The sequence below is a fragment of the Rhincodon typus genome, chromosome 14, assembly GCF_021869965.1.
Source record: "Rhincodon typus isolate 14 chromosome 14, sRhiTyp1.1, whole genome shotgun sequence".
Taxonomy (NCBI): domain Eukaryota; kingdom Metazoa; phylum Chordata; class Chondrichthyes; order Orectolobiformes; family Rhincodontidae; genus Rhincodon; species Rhincodon typus.
In genome coordinates, this window is record NC_063345.1 from 62,532,642 (window position 1) to 62,551,953 (window position 19,312).

At 40.5% G+C, this 19,312-nt stretch overlaps 1 protein-coding gene across 1 annotated transcript in view; it reads right to left on the bottom strand.

The window, feature by feature from the left end:
- The window catches only part of si:ch211-26b3.4 (connector enhancer of kinase suppressor of ras 2), a 525,409-nt gene that overhangs the window by 167,669 nt on the left and 338,428 nt on the right, over positions 1-19,312 (bottom strand). The window contains exons 12-13 of the mRNA XM_048604947.1: positions 4,606-4,663; positions 1,306-1,400 (exon numbers count right to left, since the gene is read on the bottom strand). Coding sequence (XP_048460904.1) covers positions 1,306-1,400; positions 4,606-4,663 — 153 coding nt within the window. The remainder of the gene's footprint in view (positions 1-1,305; positions 1,401-4,605; positions 4,664-19,312) is intronic.

Genomic DNA, 19,312 nt, shown 5'->3' on the forward strand with positions numbered 1-19,312 from the left:
ACATGCTGAATTTCCTTAGCCCCCGGGGGAAGTAGAGGCGTTGTTGTGCCTTCTTGACCATTGCATCATTGTAGGAGGACCAGGACAGACTGTTGATGATCATCACTCCGAGGAACGTGACACTCTTGACCATCTCCACCTCAGCTCCATTGATGTAGACAGGGGCATGACCTCTACCTTCCTTCCTGAAATCAATGACCAGCTCTCTTGTTTTGCTGACATTGAGGGAGAGATGGTTATCTCTACACCATGCCACCAAGCACCTATCTCTTTCCTGTACTCTGTCTCATCATTGTTTGAGATCCAGCCTACAATGGTTGACGTCATCAGCAAACTTGTAGACAGAGTTAGGACAAAAATTGGCCACACAGTCATTAGTGTATTCGGAATACAGTAAGGGACTGAGTACACAGCCTTGCAGGGTGCTGGTGTTGAGGATTATTGCAGAGGAGGTATCCTCACAGAATGTGGCCTGTGGGTGAGGGGAAGGGATGGTGAAGGGGACAGGTGGGGATCACTCCTCCTCTGAGAGAATGCAGAAAAGATTTGTCAGGATGTTACCGAGACTGGAGAGTTTGAGCGAATGGGGAGAGGCTGGCTAGGCTTGGACTTTTCTCCCCTGAAGCGTCGGAGGCTGAGGCTTTTAAACCTTCTAGAGGTTTAAAAAATCATGAGGGACTTTGTTAGGGTGACTAGCCAAAGTCTTTTCCCCAGGGTAGGGGAGTCCAAAACTAGACAGCATGGATTTAAGGTGAGAGGGCAAAGATTTAACAGGGACCTAAGGGGCAACATTTTCACATAAAGGGTGGTGCGTGTATGGAATGAGCTGTCAGAGGAAGTGGTAGAGGCGAGTAGAAATTACAACATTTAAAAAAACATTTAGACAGGTACATGGATAGGAAAGGTTTAGAGGGATATGGGTCTAAAGTAGGTAAATGAGACTAGTTCAGTTTAGAAAACCTGGTCAGCATAGACAAGTTGGGCTGTTTCCGCACTGTATGACTCTCTGAGTCTATTTCCCAGCTGATCCCTCACCCAGGAGTTAGCCTGATTGACAGTTTTGGTTTCCTCTCAGATGGGTTCTGGTGAAGACCACAGTCCAGGAAGCCTACAGTTTGGTAAACGGCAGTGTTCCTTGAGAGATTGGATTGGAAATCTATCGTTCTGAAGGATCTAATGACAGAGGGGTGGGATTCTGATGGATGGGTGAGACGTCTGCTCATCGAAGTGCGAACTGGCGACAGAATGGGCAGGAGGTAAGAGGGACGATGTGACAGAAAACAGGCAAGTTTGGAAGGCATTTACCTCTTCCACAATGCAATTTATACCTCCCTTTGGCTGCCAGGTTTCCTGAAGTGTAGAAATTCCAGCTGGGCAGGGTTAAGACTGGGGTGATGTGCCTGTTAAAGATTAAAGGGAAGTTGAAAGGTGCTCCCACTTGCACACAATAACATTGACAGCATCCGTGTTCACAGCGATTCATCTGCCAGTAAGGTGTTGAGAATGTTGGATTAAAAATGGTCATACTTTAAATCCTACATTTACTTCTAAAACAGAATAAAGTTGGGGTCTAAAGCACAGCTAATCAGCATTTCTATTTGGATACAAGGCCCGTGAAATTCATGCTGCCACGGAGATAGGCTGGTGAAGAGAAGGGTTTCTAAGGTTTTCTGAAAAGTCACAGGCATAGGCGGTCTGCCAGGATTTGGGGGAAAAGTGGGGTGGGTTTGGGAGAGAGAGATAGATATATGTATGTAGAGAGAGATGGAGAAACACCTGGCAGATGGCAAATGTGATAGTTCACTGTGTGGGAATGCAGACGGAAGCTTGTGCTCAGATTGAAAAGACCAAGTTCATGAGGTTTTTCAAATGAGTCAGGAGGATTAACTTGTATTTCACAAACAATCCCCTGAAAAGAAACCTCACTGAGATGTACAGTTCTGTGGTTAAAAATTACTTGCCTGGTTCTAGGAAAACTGAATGTCTAAATGATTGACATAAAATACATCAGTGAAGCAGTATTTTTGCTTGCTGGAAGTAGAAAGGGAAAGTTCTGTCCAGTAATTTAAAATACAAGTTGATTTTAAAAAAGTGCTCAGTCAGTGCTGTTTATTGTGGCAGAGAAAGATGGTAGACTTTTCCTGCTCCAGTAGAAAAAGTCCCAGCCTATTCAGTCTCTCCTTATAACTCAAACCCTCCAGTCCTGGCAATACATCCTGGTAAATCTTTTCTGAACCCTCTACATCTTAATAATATCCTTCCCATAAGAAACCTTTAAAACTTAAAATCTTGCTGTGTCTGGAAGTTTGAATTTCTTTTGCCGCAGTTATCAGTCTCGACAGGGATCTCAATCCTGTTCTTTTAAATCAATCTGTTCAGGCATAGAATCTCTACAGTGTGGAAACAGGCTATTCGGCCCAACAAGTTCACACTGACCCTCCGAAGAACATCCCACCCAGACCCATTCCCCTACCCTTTCTCTGTAACCCTGCACTTCCCATGGCTAACACATCTAATCTACACATCCCTGAACACTACAGGCAATTTAGCATGGCCAATCCACCTAGCCCGCACATTGTAGGGCTGTGGGAGGAAACTGGAACTCCCGGAGGAAACCCAAACAGACATGGGTAGAACGTGCACACTCCACGCAGACAGTAGCCTGAAGTTGGAATCGAACCTTGGTCCCTGGCACTGTGAGGCAGCATTGGTAGCCACTGAGCCACAAATCAGCTTCACAGCAGGTCAGACTTGAATCCAAACATTCTGGTTCACTGCACAATGAGGCCCTTTTGATTACTATTGAAATACTCACTTTAAATCTGTAGTCTTTATCTGTAGTCAATTATTACTGTCTCACCTTTTGGTTTTGAAAACTAATGATTTTGAAGAAAGTGCAATTTGATAGACTACAGAAACTGTCTGAAGTCTTGTCATAGGGACTACAGGTTTGGTCCCAAGGGTCTGGAGTAGGTGTTGGGATGTGCAAGCATGGCAGACATAGGAATATTTGAGACAGGAGCTAGTTATTTGGTGACACTGTCAAAGTATCTCCAAGAGTGAAGGTAAGAAACAGGAGCAGGGCCATCGGTCCCTCAAGCCTGCTCCGCCATTCAATAAGATCCTGGCTGTTCTTTTTGTGGACTCAGCTCCACTTACCCTCCTGCTCACCGTAACCCTTAATTCCTTTATTGTTCAAAAATCTATTTTTGCCTTAAAAACATTCAATGAGGTAATGTTAATTGCTTCACTAAGCAGGAAATTCCACAGATTCACAACCCTTTGGGTGAAGAAGTTCCTCCTCATTTCAGTCCCAAATCTAGATCCCCATATTTTGAGGCTGTGCCCCCTAATTCTAGCTTCACCCGTCAATGGAAACAACCTTCCTGCTCCTATTTTATCTATTCATAATTTTATATGTTTCTGTAGGATGCCCCCTCATTCTTCTAAATTCCAATGAGTGTAATCCCAGTTTACTCATTCTCTCTTCATTAGCCAACCCTCTCAACTCTGGAATCGACCTAGTACACCCCCTTTCCAGTGCCAGTGCGAGCACATCCCTTCTCAAGTAAGGAGACCAAAACTGTAAACTGTGCTCCTGGTGTGGCCTCACCAGTGGCCTATACAGCTGGAGCATAACCTCCCAATTCTCAACTCTGCCTGCTTAATCACCTGCTGAACTTGCAAACCGGCTTTTTGGCAGCAGAGGAAAGTAGTTATACAGGTTCTGAGGCTAAGGGTGTAACTATGGGAGTAATAAGATGGGGGATAAAGCTGGAGAGAATTAACATACACTCACTGGGATGAGCTGACAGAAATCATTCCATTCACTCCACATAATGGAGAGGAGTATTAAAAACGGCAGTAAACCTAATGAACCAGCACTCTTGATAAACTGGCAAAAATATTTACCTGAAATACCGGAAGTTTATTGCCTTATTGCAATTGCCGAGTAGTCAGCTGAGGGTGTGAGTGAGAAGGCTCTCTGTCGGTATGATTTATTTGTTAGTATTTAAGTGATTTATGCTGTAAATGAAGTATAACAGTGATGCGTATGCCCTCTGCATTAGTTTCTAATAACTAGTGTGAGTTTCTAGATTGGTTACATGGACCTCTTGATCAACCACTATATTTGATCAACCACTATATGTGATCAACTGGTATATTCCTGGTCCCAGAGGTGCCGGCTAATAAACAGTTTGCTATATTCATGTTAGATATTAAGAAACACTTAACTATAAAAAACACAGATCATTGCTGGGGGGAAGTCATTCCCATGTTACTGGCACACAAAATTACCAAAACTTGAGTCACGAGTGTACCTTCCCGAAACTTAAGAAAATGTGGCATTAAATCAGAAGATGTTACAGCAAAGAAATGCAAAGTTTACAGTCAGTTGCATACGTATGCAAAGTGTTTAATATATTGTTAATGAAAAGTTAATCATCAGCATTGCTAGTATGCAGATGACTTAATAACATTCATATGGTCACATAAATACAAATAGTTCCCAAAGACAAAATGTATTATAGTCTGTATTATTCTATTCAAAGGTGATAATAGAAGATATACTCATCTCTGCAACCTTATTTATAGATATTGGACTCCTTCAATTCTCCCAGCCAACGGTATTTGGTTGGCATGGATACAGGGCTCAAGTCAACTGGAAACAACCCAACAAGTAGTCGAAAATTGACTGGCTTTGCAGTGCAAATTATGTCAGACTATTTTAAAGGGATGAATCTGTGATTCAGCATGTTGGAGTAAAATCACAGGTGCTTAGTGTGCTATTTTCCTTTCCTTGATTTTAACAAACAGAACATTCTGCGATATCTTCCTTTAAATCCCCGACATGCACTTACCATCAGAACAAATTCCCGGGACACTGCACAAGGTTACAGAGTCACACCCGAAGAATCCTTAGGTAGCAAAAGTCACTGTTCACTAAATCACTATTGCGATCTTTGCAAGTGAACTTGTGCGCCATTCCCCTCAACAAAATATTAATGTGTGCATCAATCCTTTTATTTTAAATGGGTTAAATTGGGGGGATAGACAGATGTTACAGCCTCTGTCTACTAATGTCACTTACAGTGGTCTCTAATGTTATATTCCTTTTTTTGTAACAGAGGAGATAATTTTAAAACATTTTCTGTACAGTACTTTTTTATCACAGTGTGATCTTCTTTCCAAACCCATATCTAAGCCAAACATAAAGCTCACCTGTATGATGCAGTGCTTGTACCTGGATATATAACAATGAAATCCTTTTTAAAGAAACATTTACACCATGCCACCAGCATGCCCTATATGTGAAACGTGAGTCTGAATTTCTACTTTGAGCTAATGTGAATGATACAGCAATAGATATACAATGCATTACACTTACTGTTATACTGAGGTTAAACTTGCAAACTTAGAAAGGCTCAAGGTATATGGGAAGAGCCAACTTGGTTTTGTGAAAGGGAAATCATGTTTAACTAATTTTTGAGACTTTTTGAAGGAATAATATAAGCTAAGAATTAAGAGGGTCCTGGAGATACATTTCCAAAAGACATTTCAGCAATTCCACAATTCATGGATCAGACCTAAGCTCTGCATTCTTCCCATATCTAGTCATGAATGGAGGTGGACAACTAGACTACTCACTGGAGCAGGAGGCTCCACTAATATCCCTATCCTCAAAGCTAAGCCTGTGGGACTTTCAACAATATTCAGCCAGAAGAGCCAAGTGGCTGATTCGTCTCACATCTTTCTGATGGCTACCATATAATGCCAGTCTTCAGCCAATTCCATTCAAGAAATGGCAACAGACATTGAACACTGCAAAGTCTATCGGGCCCATTAAACGTTCTAGCAGAAGTACTTAAGATGCATGTCCCAGAACCTGCTGCTGTCCTAACCAAGCTATTTCAATACAGCAACAATATTAGCATCTATCCGACAATGTGCAAAATTGCCCAGGTATGTCCTGTACTCAAAAAGCAGGACACATCTAACCTGGCCAACTACTTGCCCCATCAGTCTACTTTTGATCATCAGTAAAGTGATGGAAGGTGTCATCAACAGTGCTATCAAGCTCAGCAATAACCTACTCAGTGACCCCCAATTTGAGTTCCGCCAGGGCTACTGAGCTCCTGACCTCATTACAGCCTCGGTTCAAACATGGACAAAAGAGCTGAATTCCAGAGGTGATGTCAGAGTGAGCCCTAGCAAAACTGGAATCAATGAGAACTGGGGGACACACTCTGCTGGTTGGAGTCATATCTGGCACAAAGGAAGATTGTTTTGGTTTTTGGAGGTCAGTCAACTCAGCCTCCAGGACATCTCTGCTGGAGTTCCTCAGGATGGTGTCCTAGGCCATCTTCAGCTGCTTCATCAATGACCTTCCTTCCACCATAAAATCAGAAGGGGAATTGTGAGACAGGAGAGGGATAATCGGTCATGTTTCATCAAAATCAGTAGTGAGATCATCTCTGTCTCACTGGAAACAGGGTTGCTGGGGCACAGAATGTCCTTAAATATTGGAATAATATTGGATAAATAAAATGATAAAAGAGTACAGGGAAATGGAAAAGGGAGACAATTCCACAGTAATAATAGAAACTAGAAGCCCAAGCTTATGCTGTAGAGGCATGGGTTCAAATCCCACAATGGTATTAGGAAAATAAAGCCAGTCTCTGTGATAGTGACTAAGAAACTATTACTGAATGTCGTAAAACCCATCTGGCTTAATAAAATCCTTCAGAGAAATTAGTCTGCTGTTCTTACACAATCTGGCCGAAATGTGACAGACCCACAGAAATGTGGTCAACTCTTAATTTCTTAACTGTCCACTGCAGTGCCCTTGCAATGCCCTATCAGTTCAAGGGAAAATATGTAACAAATTGCCTGGTCAGCGATGCCCACATCCCATGAAAGAATAAAGAGGAGAAAATTAGACAGTGAGTAGATGGCTCTTTTAGAGTGTTTGCATAAATGAAAAGGCTTACTGAGCTTTCTGGGAAATTCTACAATTTTATAATAAACACGGTTACACAGTGAGCAATGGACAAATGGAGAATTAAGGTACAAATAGAGGAGATCCTGAAGAAGTCTTAATCAGTCAATTTTGCAATAGCAAAAATGGAACAGAAAATCATTAAAATGACCCAAAGTGGACAATAATTTTACAAAAGGCTCAGAGCGACTGAGAGAAGCTCTTGTAAGAGGGAAGTCAATGTGTTCAAACAAGAGAAAAATATTGCAAACTGGATTCAATAGGATAATATGTTGAAATTGTGTACGTGGGAGCAATGTGGCACAGATTGCATGTGGCTGGTGAAAGTTAACGGAATTAAAAACATTTGAAAAGAAGGAAAAAGTCGACCCTGGGAAAGTAAACACATAGAAAAATAACATGAAGCTCAAAATAATCAAAAAGAGATGACCAAGCTTTAAAAATCAAACTATGGACAAGTATGCAACAAGAGACAATTTTAGGGAAATGGTTGAATAAGTCAAGACACAGGAAGGTCATGAGCCGTACTTGGGAGAAAAGATAATCTTGAATAAACGAAAATACTCAACTGACGGGCTCTGTACAACAACAGAACATGCCACAAGCAGAAACAAATGGCTTAACAAAAACCCCTGAAGGCTGAGTTGAAGAGGAGTGATGAAATCTCAATGACAATCTGAACTGGAGGTTAGGATATTGAACAACTGTGAACTGAAATTACTCAGCAGGTCAGGCAACACAGAGGAACAGAGCTCACAGGCAAAATCTTCTGTTCCTGGAGATGGTGAGCTTGCAGGTGGAGAGAGTACTTAACTAGGTGGAGTGGGGGAGTATATAAACTCTGCTGCCTTCACATCTCCACCAGAATTAAGTTCTAGAAAGGAAATGTTAACCATCTTTCTCTGCTGCTAAATGAGGCTTTTAAGTGTTCAATTCAGGACCACTTAATGACCTTAACCAAGCAGCAATGTGGCCCGTCACCACATTCTGCACTTAACAAGAATCATTAATTGTTACAGGTAGTTAGATTCTAGCTACAGGTGAATAAATAAATTAAGTAAACTCTACAAATTAATGCTCCTAACTCCTGATAAACCCCACCCACCCCTTACACACAGATAGACAGAAAACAAACACAAATAGGAAAAAGAAAACATATAGGCGGAAGGAAATTGGACTTGGCAGTTCCATAGTCTTTGTTTGAGGCAAGAGTTTGCAAGAGGCATAGGGTGGCTGACTTACAAATGGTCTCTGGCTTATCAAATCTCAAGTCACAGCTTGCACTAATTGCTGAAGGAAAGATAAGCTTGGATTATAAACACCAGCACAGACTAGTTGGGCTGAGTGGCCTGACGTGTGTTGAATATTTGATACAATTCTAGAGAACACCAATTTTCAATGTGCAAGATACAGAGCTATGCTTCACATTACTGAAAAATTTCCCATGGTAGAATTACTATTGCCTGAAACAGATTTGAAATAAGTAATGGTGATTTATCTCTTGGCTACTACTCTTGTTAAATCTAGGAAAAGGTATGTATGCCTGTACTGTAACTCTTTTGACATATCTGGATTAACTAGTCCCCTGAGGAATAGGAAACATCTCAAAGGTTATCAGTTGCAGGTATCTGTTCTAATGGTGGTGATTCTGAGATTTGACCAACCATTCAAAGGGCAGCCAGTAGAAGACATGATTGGGACAGAGATGATCCCACTACGGATTTTGATGAAACATGATAGAAGTCCTTTGAGTGCTAATTTTCCCTCCATAGTTGGAAAAGGAATGATTTGAAGAGGCTTTGTAAATAGGCATTTGGTCCTGCTCACAGTCAACACTCTGATGTGGGCTTTGGGACCTGGGTTGCTGCTATTCTGAACCTTTTTTGAGCAGTTGTGAAATGTTGGAGTGACTCGAGAAGGATGATGCTTTTCAGTGGGGCTGATAACAGTTTCAGAGGTTTATGAAAATGGGGAACACCCAAAAAGAGTCCTTACAGAGAGCTTCTGAATCAAACAGGTAAGATCAAAGACTACAGTTCACAATATAGGGAGCAGAAAGCTGTACTTGTATGCAATGAGACAGTTCAGGTTTAGTTTAGGTGCAGCTTTTGTTCATTTTAATTCAGAGATGGGAACTGTGTTGTTCAACATACCTTCCAAGTGAGATTTATCATGCTCTCAAATCTAGGACAAATAAACAGATATATATCAGGTACATGAGCCTCGTTATTTTTCTTGCCTAAAATCTTACTTTCCAGCAAAATTATTTCAACAAGAGCGGTCACAACACTAAGTACTCCAGCAATTTCATCATCTGACTTGCAGTTCTGTTGCTTTGATGTTAGAATGGCTAAGCAGAATCATATCACTGGTCTGTGACTGATTTTTATTGCTAGGACTGAGTTACCGTTTCTCTCAGCTCTGATGAATAACATGACACTGTGGTATTTTCCCAGATGACCACACCTGATACCTTGTTCTATTTTCCCCTCTACTAATATGTGGTCCTGGGTAAAGGGTTATTTGAGGTGGTCTGCTGTCACCAAACCTCCTTTGTCTTCATTTTGCCTTAGGCCTACCTAGTCATTAGTGGTAACAGATACACCACCAGAGAGTACCTACTGAAGAGGCACTGGTCTTGCATGGCAAGAAGGTTTATTACATGCTAGCAATAAGTACTACTACATTAGGTCGGACAAAATGATGAGGACTGTTGGGAATTGGTATAGATATATCTGCTCCCTCAACAGGCTAGAGTAGAACTCCTTGTCTCCACCAACACCAACAGAATGGTTGCAGTCAATGTAACATGAACATTAACCTATTCAGAACAATTACCTTACGCAAGTTTTCCTCTGAAAAAGTTTTCTCCCCGTAGTTAACCATTATACAGGCATCTATATATCTAAGCTACATTTATCACTACCCTTCTCCCTTCATGTCTCTAACTTTACAACTGCAGGAGGTCTGGACATTTCACAATTTAGCCAGAACAAGCTCTCATTGGACTTGGCAGGATGCTGGGAAGGTCTTTTGTTCAAGAAATTTGTTCCAAATCTGGGGATCATTTCTCTGCTGGAAGATATTTTATTTCTCAGATATCCTTCATGGAGAACATCATTCCTTGCAGAACTTTGTGCTGGTTCAGTACCTGACCTGAAGGACTCAGAATCTTCTGAATCCACTTTTCAGAAGAACCCCTTCATGGTTAGTCAGGCAGTTGTCCCATGAGAGAATCTCGAAAACCTGTGACTTCGTGAATGTCCATCATAGAAGACAGCTCCTCTGTTAGAACAAATGCTTTCTTCCCTTTTATATACTGGATTTCTGGACCAAGCAACATTGTACTAATAGGAAGAGATAGACTCTCTTTTTGCAGAATGTTAGATGGTTAGACCAAGCTGACCATGTCCTAGATCTATGGATATTGGTCTGGCTTCCATGGAGTTTTATGCAATTTCTTTGGTGTTTACAGTGAATGTCTTTAGTCACATTGCGAGATCAATTGTTTGACAGATGAAATAAATCTTTTCAAACTCAAGTCTCATGCTGAAAGATTACGGCTCACTCAGAACTAACTCTGTCAGTAGCATTGACTGTTCTGCTTTAGAAGACAGAGGATTGAACATCTCCACTGGCTCTGTGCAGTCTGTGATTTCCTCTGTGTTGACAATGTTGAACAGCTCTTCATTCCAACATAAATGTTTTCACTTGAGTTCTGCCATGAGACTGAGAAACCCAATAGTGTCTTCTACTGGCTGCCCTTTGACTGGTTGGTCAAATCTCAGAATCACCACCATTAGAACAGATACCTGCTACTGATAACATTTGAGAAGTTTCCTATTCCTCAGGGGACTAGTTAATCCAGAAGTGTCAAAAAAGTTACAGTGCAAAGGGAGGTGATTCAACTCATAACAGTCAGTACAGGTTGTTCATGGGCTGTTGTTCTCTGGGAGGGTGTCAATCTCCTCTGACCCTCCGAGGAAAGTTGAAGTCAAAACATACATGCAGGCTCAAAAGTGATGTTGTTTGATTGTGAACAGTATACACATTTCTACCTTTCATATGTGTGCTACAATGCAGTGCAACTTGTAGCAGGCCTAAGTTTCTGACAGTTATTCTACCCACACTATGTTGTTTTATCTTGATAGGGTGTTCCTTCTGCCGCTTCAGCCATGTTACCTGGTTGATATGACAACACTGCTTCCTCTCGCACAAAATCAACAGATGTTCATTAGCAGAGACAGGTTCTGTCTCTTCTGACACATCTGGATTAACTAGTTTCCTTAAGAATGTCTTGGAAATCTTCTCCAATTCGGATCTTATCAATTACACCAATTTTTTCTACATATGGTGAGCATTCTACAGTGTAGACCCCTTTGTGTATGTGACCACCGGTACTTCTGCTCTTATGAAACTGTGTCTTACGTCTGCACAACTTCTGGAAGTGTTTTGCAAACTTGTAGTTTTACAAATGCAGCATTCCTTAGAAATGGTTTGCCATTGTTTGTCTGTGAGTTCTTGATATGCAACATGTGCAGGCTTTCATATGCCTCTCTAAAATGTCAATACTACATATCATTAATCGGCTTTGTTGTCCTCTCTAGTTAATCTCTTTTCAAGATCTGTTGAGGAGTCTTTCTGGTTTCTTCTTCCAGCATAATGTAAATAATTTTGTCCAAAGTTAAATCTTCTTTGGTCCAGTAAGAAAGCTGACAAAGTTTCATCAAGAATTCCAACACAAATACTGATGCTGATTTCCTCTAATCTGTAGAGAGCATTAATGAAATTGACTATGGATTCTTCTAGGAACTGAAGTCTTCTGTTAAGTTTTGTTCATTCAAGATTTTATTTGTTCTTAAGTTGAAGTCATTACCAAAATGTTTTTGGCCATCTTCAAAAAATGTCAGTACTTTCTTTGATGCTCTATCTGTTAACAACATCATTTGAATACAGACCATAGACTCCCTACAGTGAGCAAACAGGCCATTTGGTCCACTGAGTCCACACCAACCCTCCAAAGAGCATCCCACCGCCTACCCTATAACCTTGCATTTCCTGTGGCTAACCCACCTAGCCTGCACATCCCTGGACACTATGCACAATATAGCATGGTCAATCCACCTAACTTACACATCTTTGGGCTGTGGAGGAAACCAGAGCACCCTGAATAAACCCACACAGACACAGGGAGAACGTGCAAACTCCACACAGACAGTCACCCCAGGCTAGAATCGAACCCAGATCCTGAGCACTGTGAGGCAGCGATGCTAACCACTGAGCCACCACACCACTCTGCTTCAGGCTTAGTGTTTAATTTTTTGGTATTGCTGTATCTTAATAACTGATGCCTTCATGAAGTCCAGTATTGTGTCCTGTATGGTCCTTTTGCGACCTTGAATTTGCGATGAAATAGCATGTCTTCATCCGTTTATGCTCAATGATCTAACTAATTTTATTACTGAAAGCATATTTTAAATCTGTCTTCTTTCAATGTTGCTCTATATCTACCATTCTGTAAACTTGTATTCTTGTATTCATCAATGGTGTTTTAAATTGAATGACTGTTGAGCCTGATAAACCCTGAACTCTAGAAATGATGCAATAATTCCTTTATTTGCAAACTTTTTCCTCTACTTCTGTAATACTGCATTGAATCTTTTATCAAAGCTTTAGGTAACATATTACAAGCTATTCTGTAGTAATTTGCTGCTTTCACATGTAGTAAATCTGTTTCTTTGTAATACTGTATCTCTGAACTGCTTACTAGGTTTTCCTGCATTTTGTCAGGGTTTCCCCATCATTCTTTAACTTTCAAAATAGTGGCTACCAGCTTCTTCTAGAATTTCCTACCTTTTGTAGTAAAAATGAGTTTTCTTCCATCTGCACAAGCAAAATCAATGTTTTGCTATTTTTCACATCTAAAACTTTTAAATAAAGTTCTCTGGCCTTCGATTTGTCTTTCTACCAAAATTGTGGCTGAATTGGTAGAGTTCCAATTACCTTAAATCTTTAATTTCTCCTGACTTTTATTCTTCTGCTAGACTCGTTGACTGGATTACTTTAAATTTACTTGTTTTCAACTTAAAGAAATTCTGAAGCTTTCCCTATTCTAAAGTTTTGGTCTAAATCATTTTTTCTGGCCTTTCCAGTGTTCTGCTCTGCTTGGCTCCTAATGTCATTAGTGGCAATGCTCGTTTTGAAAGAACAGAACATTCCCTTGTTCCCTAGCTGGTGTTTGTGGTTTTTTGTAACGTTATTTCTTTTATCTGTAGAGATGTCTAACTTTACTGCCTGGAGCCTTCTCTTGCTCCCTGCACATCCTTCTCCCGGTTCACACACTTGCCCCAGCATTTCTTACCAGCTTCTGAATCAAGTTTTACCTTTAGAGGGCTCAGTTTGCCTGTTTGTTGCGATCTCTCCCTGTTGATTGTGTTTCAGCTGTTGATTTACTGTCCTTGTCTTCCTCAAGTAGTCATGCTCTTAAAGTGGTAAATACACTTGCTTCAAATTTTTTTGTTTTCTTCTGCGTCTTCCACATTTTCTCTCCTTTTTAGAGGAAGTTAGATCCACATCACTGCAACCATATTGTATTTTCCCAGATGACCACTCCTGGTAATGTGTAGCATTTCCCAACTCTACCACTATGTAGTACTGGGTAAAGGTTGATTGAGATAGTTCACTATAATGAATCCTCCTTTTTCTTCAGTCTGTCTACTGAGTACTGGTAGAGGACACACTACCACAGTTTATCTACACAGGGGCACTTTTCTTAGATAGCAAGAAGGTTTATTAGACAATAGCATTAAATACAACTACATTGGTTAGGCATAATTCCTAGCACTGTAGGGAGCTGATATAGATATGTTTACTATCTCTGAAAGCAAGATTATGACTCCTCATCTCCATCCATAGACTGTTGTCTAACCAGTAGAATGGTTTGGTCAACATAAAATGAACATTAGCCCCTTCATTGCCTTAGGCACCAGTCACAGCAGTAACAATGACAAGACATTGCCTATGAATGAATAATTGGCTGACATTCAAACCATATCATACAAAGAACTTAGCAGGGAGTAGTGGTGACTAGAAAGATGCTTTTTCATCAGGTTTACCATCACTGCTCTATGATATAAACAAATCTACAAAAGTTTACAGTGCAGAAAGTGGCCATTCATCACATTGTGTATGTGCAAGTGCTCAGAGAGAGCTCTCGACCCAATTCCATACTGTGTCCATTTAATCTTATCCCCTGAAGATTCTACCTTCTTTGCCCTTGAACATGCAATAGTCTATATTGTTCCCTATGGCAAAGACTTCTTTACTTGAGCAAAAAGAGATTTTCCTTCATCTCTCTTCTCACTCTTGTTGGAAGAATTTTCATTGATGTTCACTTGTCATTGTCTCCCCAGCAGGAGGAAATTGTCCTTCTTTATTGATTCCAGCAAAGCCCTTCATCCCTTTAAAATATCTCTGTTGATTTTTCTCATAACCTTCTCTGATTCAGTGAAATTAACCGAGAATCACCCCACAAGTTGCTTTTCAACAGTGGCAACAGCCAGTTGACTGTGCATTTCTACCCTATGTAGTTTTAATGCTGTCTAAATATCAGTGCACAGAACGAGAAAATCTAACCTACCTATTGCCTTGTATTAGGTTACCTGTCCTGCTTTACGCAATCTACACTGGTAATGTAAGTCAGTGACCAAACTGGACCTTATTCAATATTAATTCATGGGCATATGAGTGCCACTGGTTCAACCAGCATTTATTGCTCATCCCCATTGTCCTTGAGAAAGTGGTGGTAAGTTGCTTTCTTGACCTGTTGCAGTCCTTGGAATGTAGAAAAGCCACAATGCTGTTAGGGAGGGAGTTCCAGGTGTTCCAAAGCCTTGTCCTTCATGGCTTTGGTGTTTGTTTGAATGGTGTTACAGGTGCCCCCATTGGGGCAAGTGGGGAGTACTCCATCACACTCCTAACTAGTGCTTTGAAGATCAAGGGCAGGCTTTGGGGAATCAGGAGGTGAGTTACTCACTGTAGTATTCATAGACTTTGACTTGCTCTTGTAGCCATAGTATTTATATGGTTAGTGTTATTTAATTTCTGGTCAATGACAATCTCCACATCATTGATAGCCACTGAACGTCAGGGGAAATGTTTACATTCTATCTTGTTGGAGATGGTCATTGCCTGGCATTTGAATGGCACGAATGTAACTTGCCCACACCTGGATGATATCCAGAGCTTGCTACATTTGGATACGGATTGCTTCAGTATCCGAGGAGTCGCGAATGGTGCTGAACATTGTGCAGTCACCGGGGAACATCCCTGCTTCTGACCTTAGGACAGAGGGAAGATCATTGATGAAGCAGCTGAGGACAGTTGGGTCTTGGCCACTATCCTGAGGAACTCCTGCACAGATGTCCTGTAGATGAGGTGACTGAGCTCCAAAAACCTCAACTATTGTTCTTTTCATTAAGTATGACTCCCACCAGCAGAATGCTTTCACCCTGATTTCCATTGACTTTAGTTTTGCTAAATCCCTTTGATAACACTTTGACATCAAGGGCAGCCATTCTCACTCTAGAGGTCAGCTGTTTCACCTGTGTTTGGACTAAGGCTGTAACAAATTTGGGAGTTGACTGGCCCTTGAGTGAACCAAAGTAACACTCTATAGAGAGAGTAGCCCCATACCATTTTGGCAAACACCACACAGAGTAAATAATGTAGCATTGAAACTGATTTTCAGTCGACTCAGTGCATGCTTTGGGGTCAGTGAACCCAGTTTAGAAAGTAGAGTTTCTCCACACCCTGTCCTGTAATTATTTGCATTGCAAACTATTGAGAGCCAGCTCTGGGCCCTGTATGCCTCAGAGAGCATACACAGCTCGCCTCTAAAATTTAGGTTTCAAACATGCAAGAGACAACCAACATAAATACTGCAATGACTCTGAATGATTGGTACAGTACCAACGCACCCTAGGAATAATTACTAGGTTTGAGCCCAAGCATCTAATTCAGAGATCATTACAATCTACTGCAGTGAGATGTGTGCAAATTGTTTTTGTTAAAGAGCAAGGTTAGAATGTAACAATGAAATTAAACCATTGAATTGTTGGAAGATGTGCAATTTATTTGTAAACAAAGAGGGATCGAATGTGTTTTTTTTCTTTGTTTTGCTGTTCTCACAATATGCGTTCTCACTGCCAGTATAGAAGCATAGAGTCACACAGCGTGGTAACAGGCCTCTGGCCCAACTTGTTCATGTCGACTAGGTTCCCTAAACTATACTATATCTTTGATAAGTGATGATATTCAGAGTTTTGAAAATATTTGGAAAGGATAGGAAACTGAGAAGAGCATTTCATTACGAAACTATGACAATCCATCAAATAAAATGACTTAACTTCAGATGAGGTTACTTGGGTGGAATTCTGTCACACAAAATGCTTGAAATTAATGACTGAGAATTAATGATCAGTGAGCCAAGAGCAGAAATCAACCTAATTAATCAAGCAAGGAACAAAGAGTACCTTAGGAATGAAGAGAAATAATTAGGAATAATTTCAATGACCTTTAGATTAAGTTAAACGATGGGAATCAACTTCGAAAATGAAAGATAAATTTATAGGCCTTGACATGAGAGGTGCATTTTACGAAGATCAGCAAAAGCAACTTATGTTAATTTAACGTTTGAATGGAAACAGAAATGCAAGCTAGAGAACAGGATGAGTTCAGGACATGCTGGAAGCCGTCATATACAAACTGAAAAAAAAAGCTGATGCTAAGTATAAGTTACAGCAAGGTGTTGGTGTATTGGGAATGTCACTGGACTAGTAATCCAAGACCCTAGGCTTGAGACATGGGTCAGGAGACATGGGTTTGAATCCTACGAAAAAAAAGTAATAAAATGTTAGCCTCGTGGCAACTTTGCCACTACTGTAGATTGTCGTAAGAAAAAAAATCATCATTCAATAAAGTCCTTTCGGGAAGGAAATTGGTCTACAGTGACTCCAGACCCACAGCAATATGACTGATTCTTAACTGCCTTCTGGGCACATAGAGATAGGCAATACATGCTGGCCCATGAACAAATAAAAGAAAGTATATAATCACTTGTTGTAACTTGAATTAAATGTTTCTATTCACCGTGAGAGGGGAATTGAATCCTTTCATATCCTGTAACAGTTAATGGCACAGAAAATGATATCTTGTTGATGGGATTTTCCCTTGGAATTTGGGGCTCAAGTGAGCATCTGAGCCAATGCATGATGGAAACCAGGTGAGGGGGATCTATTTTCTTGAAGGCTATCTACATGGGTGGCACAGTAGCATTGTGGCTAGCTCTGGTGTCTCACAGCACCAAGGGCCTAAGTTCAAATCCAGCCTTGGGTGGCTATCTGCATGGTTTGCATGTTCTCCCTGTGACTATAGGCATTTCCTCCCACAGTCCAAAGATTTGCAGATTAGGTGGATTGGCCATGTTTACTCTGTTTACTCAGAGAGTAGTAACGGCATGGAATGCCCTGCCTGCAAAAGTAGTAGACTCGCCAACTTTAAGGGCATTTAAATGGTCATTGGATAAACATATGGATGATAATGGAATAGTGTAGGTTAGGTAGGCTTCAGATTGGTTTCACAGGTCGGCGCAACATAGAGGGCCGAAGGGCCTGTACTGTGCTGTAATGTTCTATGTTCTACGTTGAATTACCCATAGTGTGTAGGGTAGGTGGGTCAGCAGGTCTGGGTGGGATACGGTTTGCAGGGTTGCTGCATACTCAATGGGTCAAATGGCCTGTTCCTGCACTACAGGATTCTATACTTTTATACTATGCTGAAATTCTTGTATCAAGAATATTAGCTAAGAGCGCTGCTGTACCTTTAGTTTAGATTATGGTTTTTCTAAGAGCTTAGAGAACTCTATGAGAGCCAGTGATTCTTTCTTTTATAGCTGAGAGCTGTTTTCTTGGCAGATTAGAGTTGACTCTCACACTGAATTTCAAATGCCCTCTTATACCCTTGATGACCTATTCATTTCTTACAACAGGATTGGTCCCAGGTTGTCAAAACTATCACATTTAAATTTAATTGGGTTTTGATATCTAGGACCTGGTTTAAATTAATTGGCTAAATTCAGAAACCTGTTGTCTTGGTAAAAATGTTGCTTTTCCTGCGAACAGTAAAGTCTTTTGATACAACGTTTCAATTTTAAGAATTCTCTGTGCTTCTGCTGCTGCCTGCATACATTGTTTTTAATCTCCATGTTTAACAAAACACATCATCTTTTAAAGGGATCACATACTCTTTCCTCTATCATTTTACAAACTTGAAATACTCCACCCAACTTCAAGACAGTTAATCAGTTGAGAAATTACCCAAAGCTGACATTAGAAAATAATGTCTTGAATAAACTCTCATCTTAATACATGAAGCAATGGCAATTCTATTTAAAACACAAATCACTGGGCCACGCTGAGGTTGTCAATAGTGCTACAGAAATGCATGCTGTTTGTGTACTTGTTTTATTTTTCAGAAAATGGGGGAGGAGATATATATTTTTCACAGTACCCTCACATGTTTCTGTGAGATGGTACAGCAGGATGTGACAGCTCTACATCCAACAGAATCAGAAAATGTAATGCAGAAAATATTAATACGACATTTTTTTTTGGAAGTAAATGTTCTGTAATCAAAAGTACGTTGAGGCTGTGTTTTCTTTTCAAAGTTAAAAGACTAGACAATAATCCTAGCAATTTAATAATTTATGACAGTAAAAATTTATTCCAATAGGCAGAATCATTAGATATTACACCACAGGAAGATCATATTTCACCCACTGTGACTGTGCTAGTTCTCTGTCTTTTCAATTTTCATTCTGAAATGGATATTACATATCACAACAACCCCTTACATTCAAAATTCAGCTCTTCCTTTGTGCTTTACATTTTTGAACTTACTGATGCATGGATCAATAAAAATAACATTTCCCAAGTTGCCTTGCCAAAGTTCCTCACCCTTTTCAAACATTCTAGTTTCTCTCCTCTTTAGCCATGTCCATCCTTGTCAAAACAGGCCCAATTTCAACAACCTCTGGCGAAATAACTGAACCCTAAGATTTCTAGTGTAATTAGTAAAGGGTAAAGTCACCATAGTTCTACCAGACCACAGAGCTGCTCTCTCATTAGAAAGAGGTGACCGGTGATGGCTTAACCTGAGGGTCACTACACCTGAGGCATGGGAAGCAGCTCAGAAGGAGAGTCCTTCATGCTAACCTCAGCTGCTGTGGTAATTGAACTCACACTGTTGGCATCA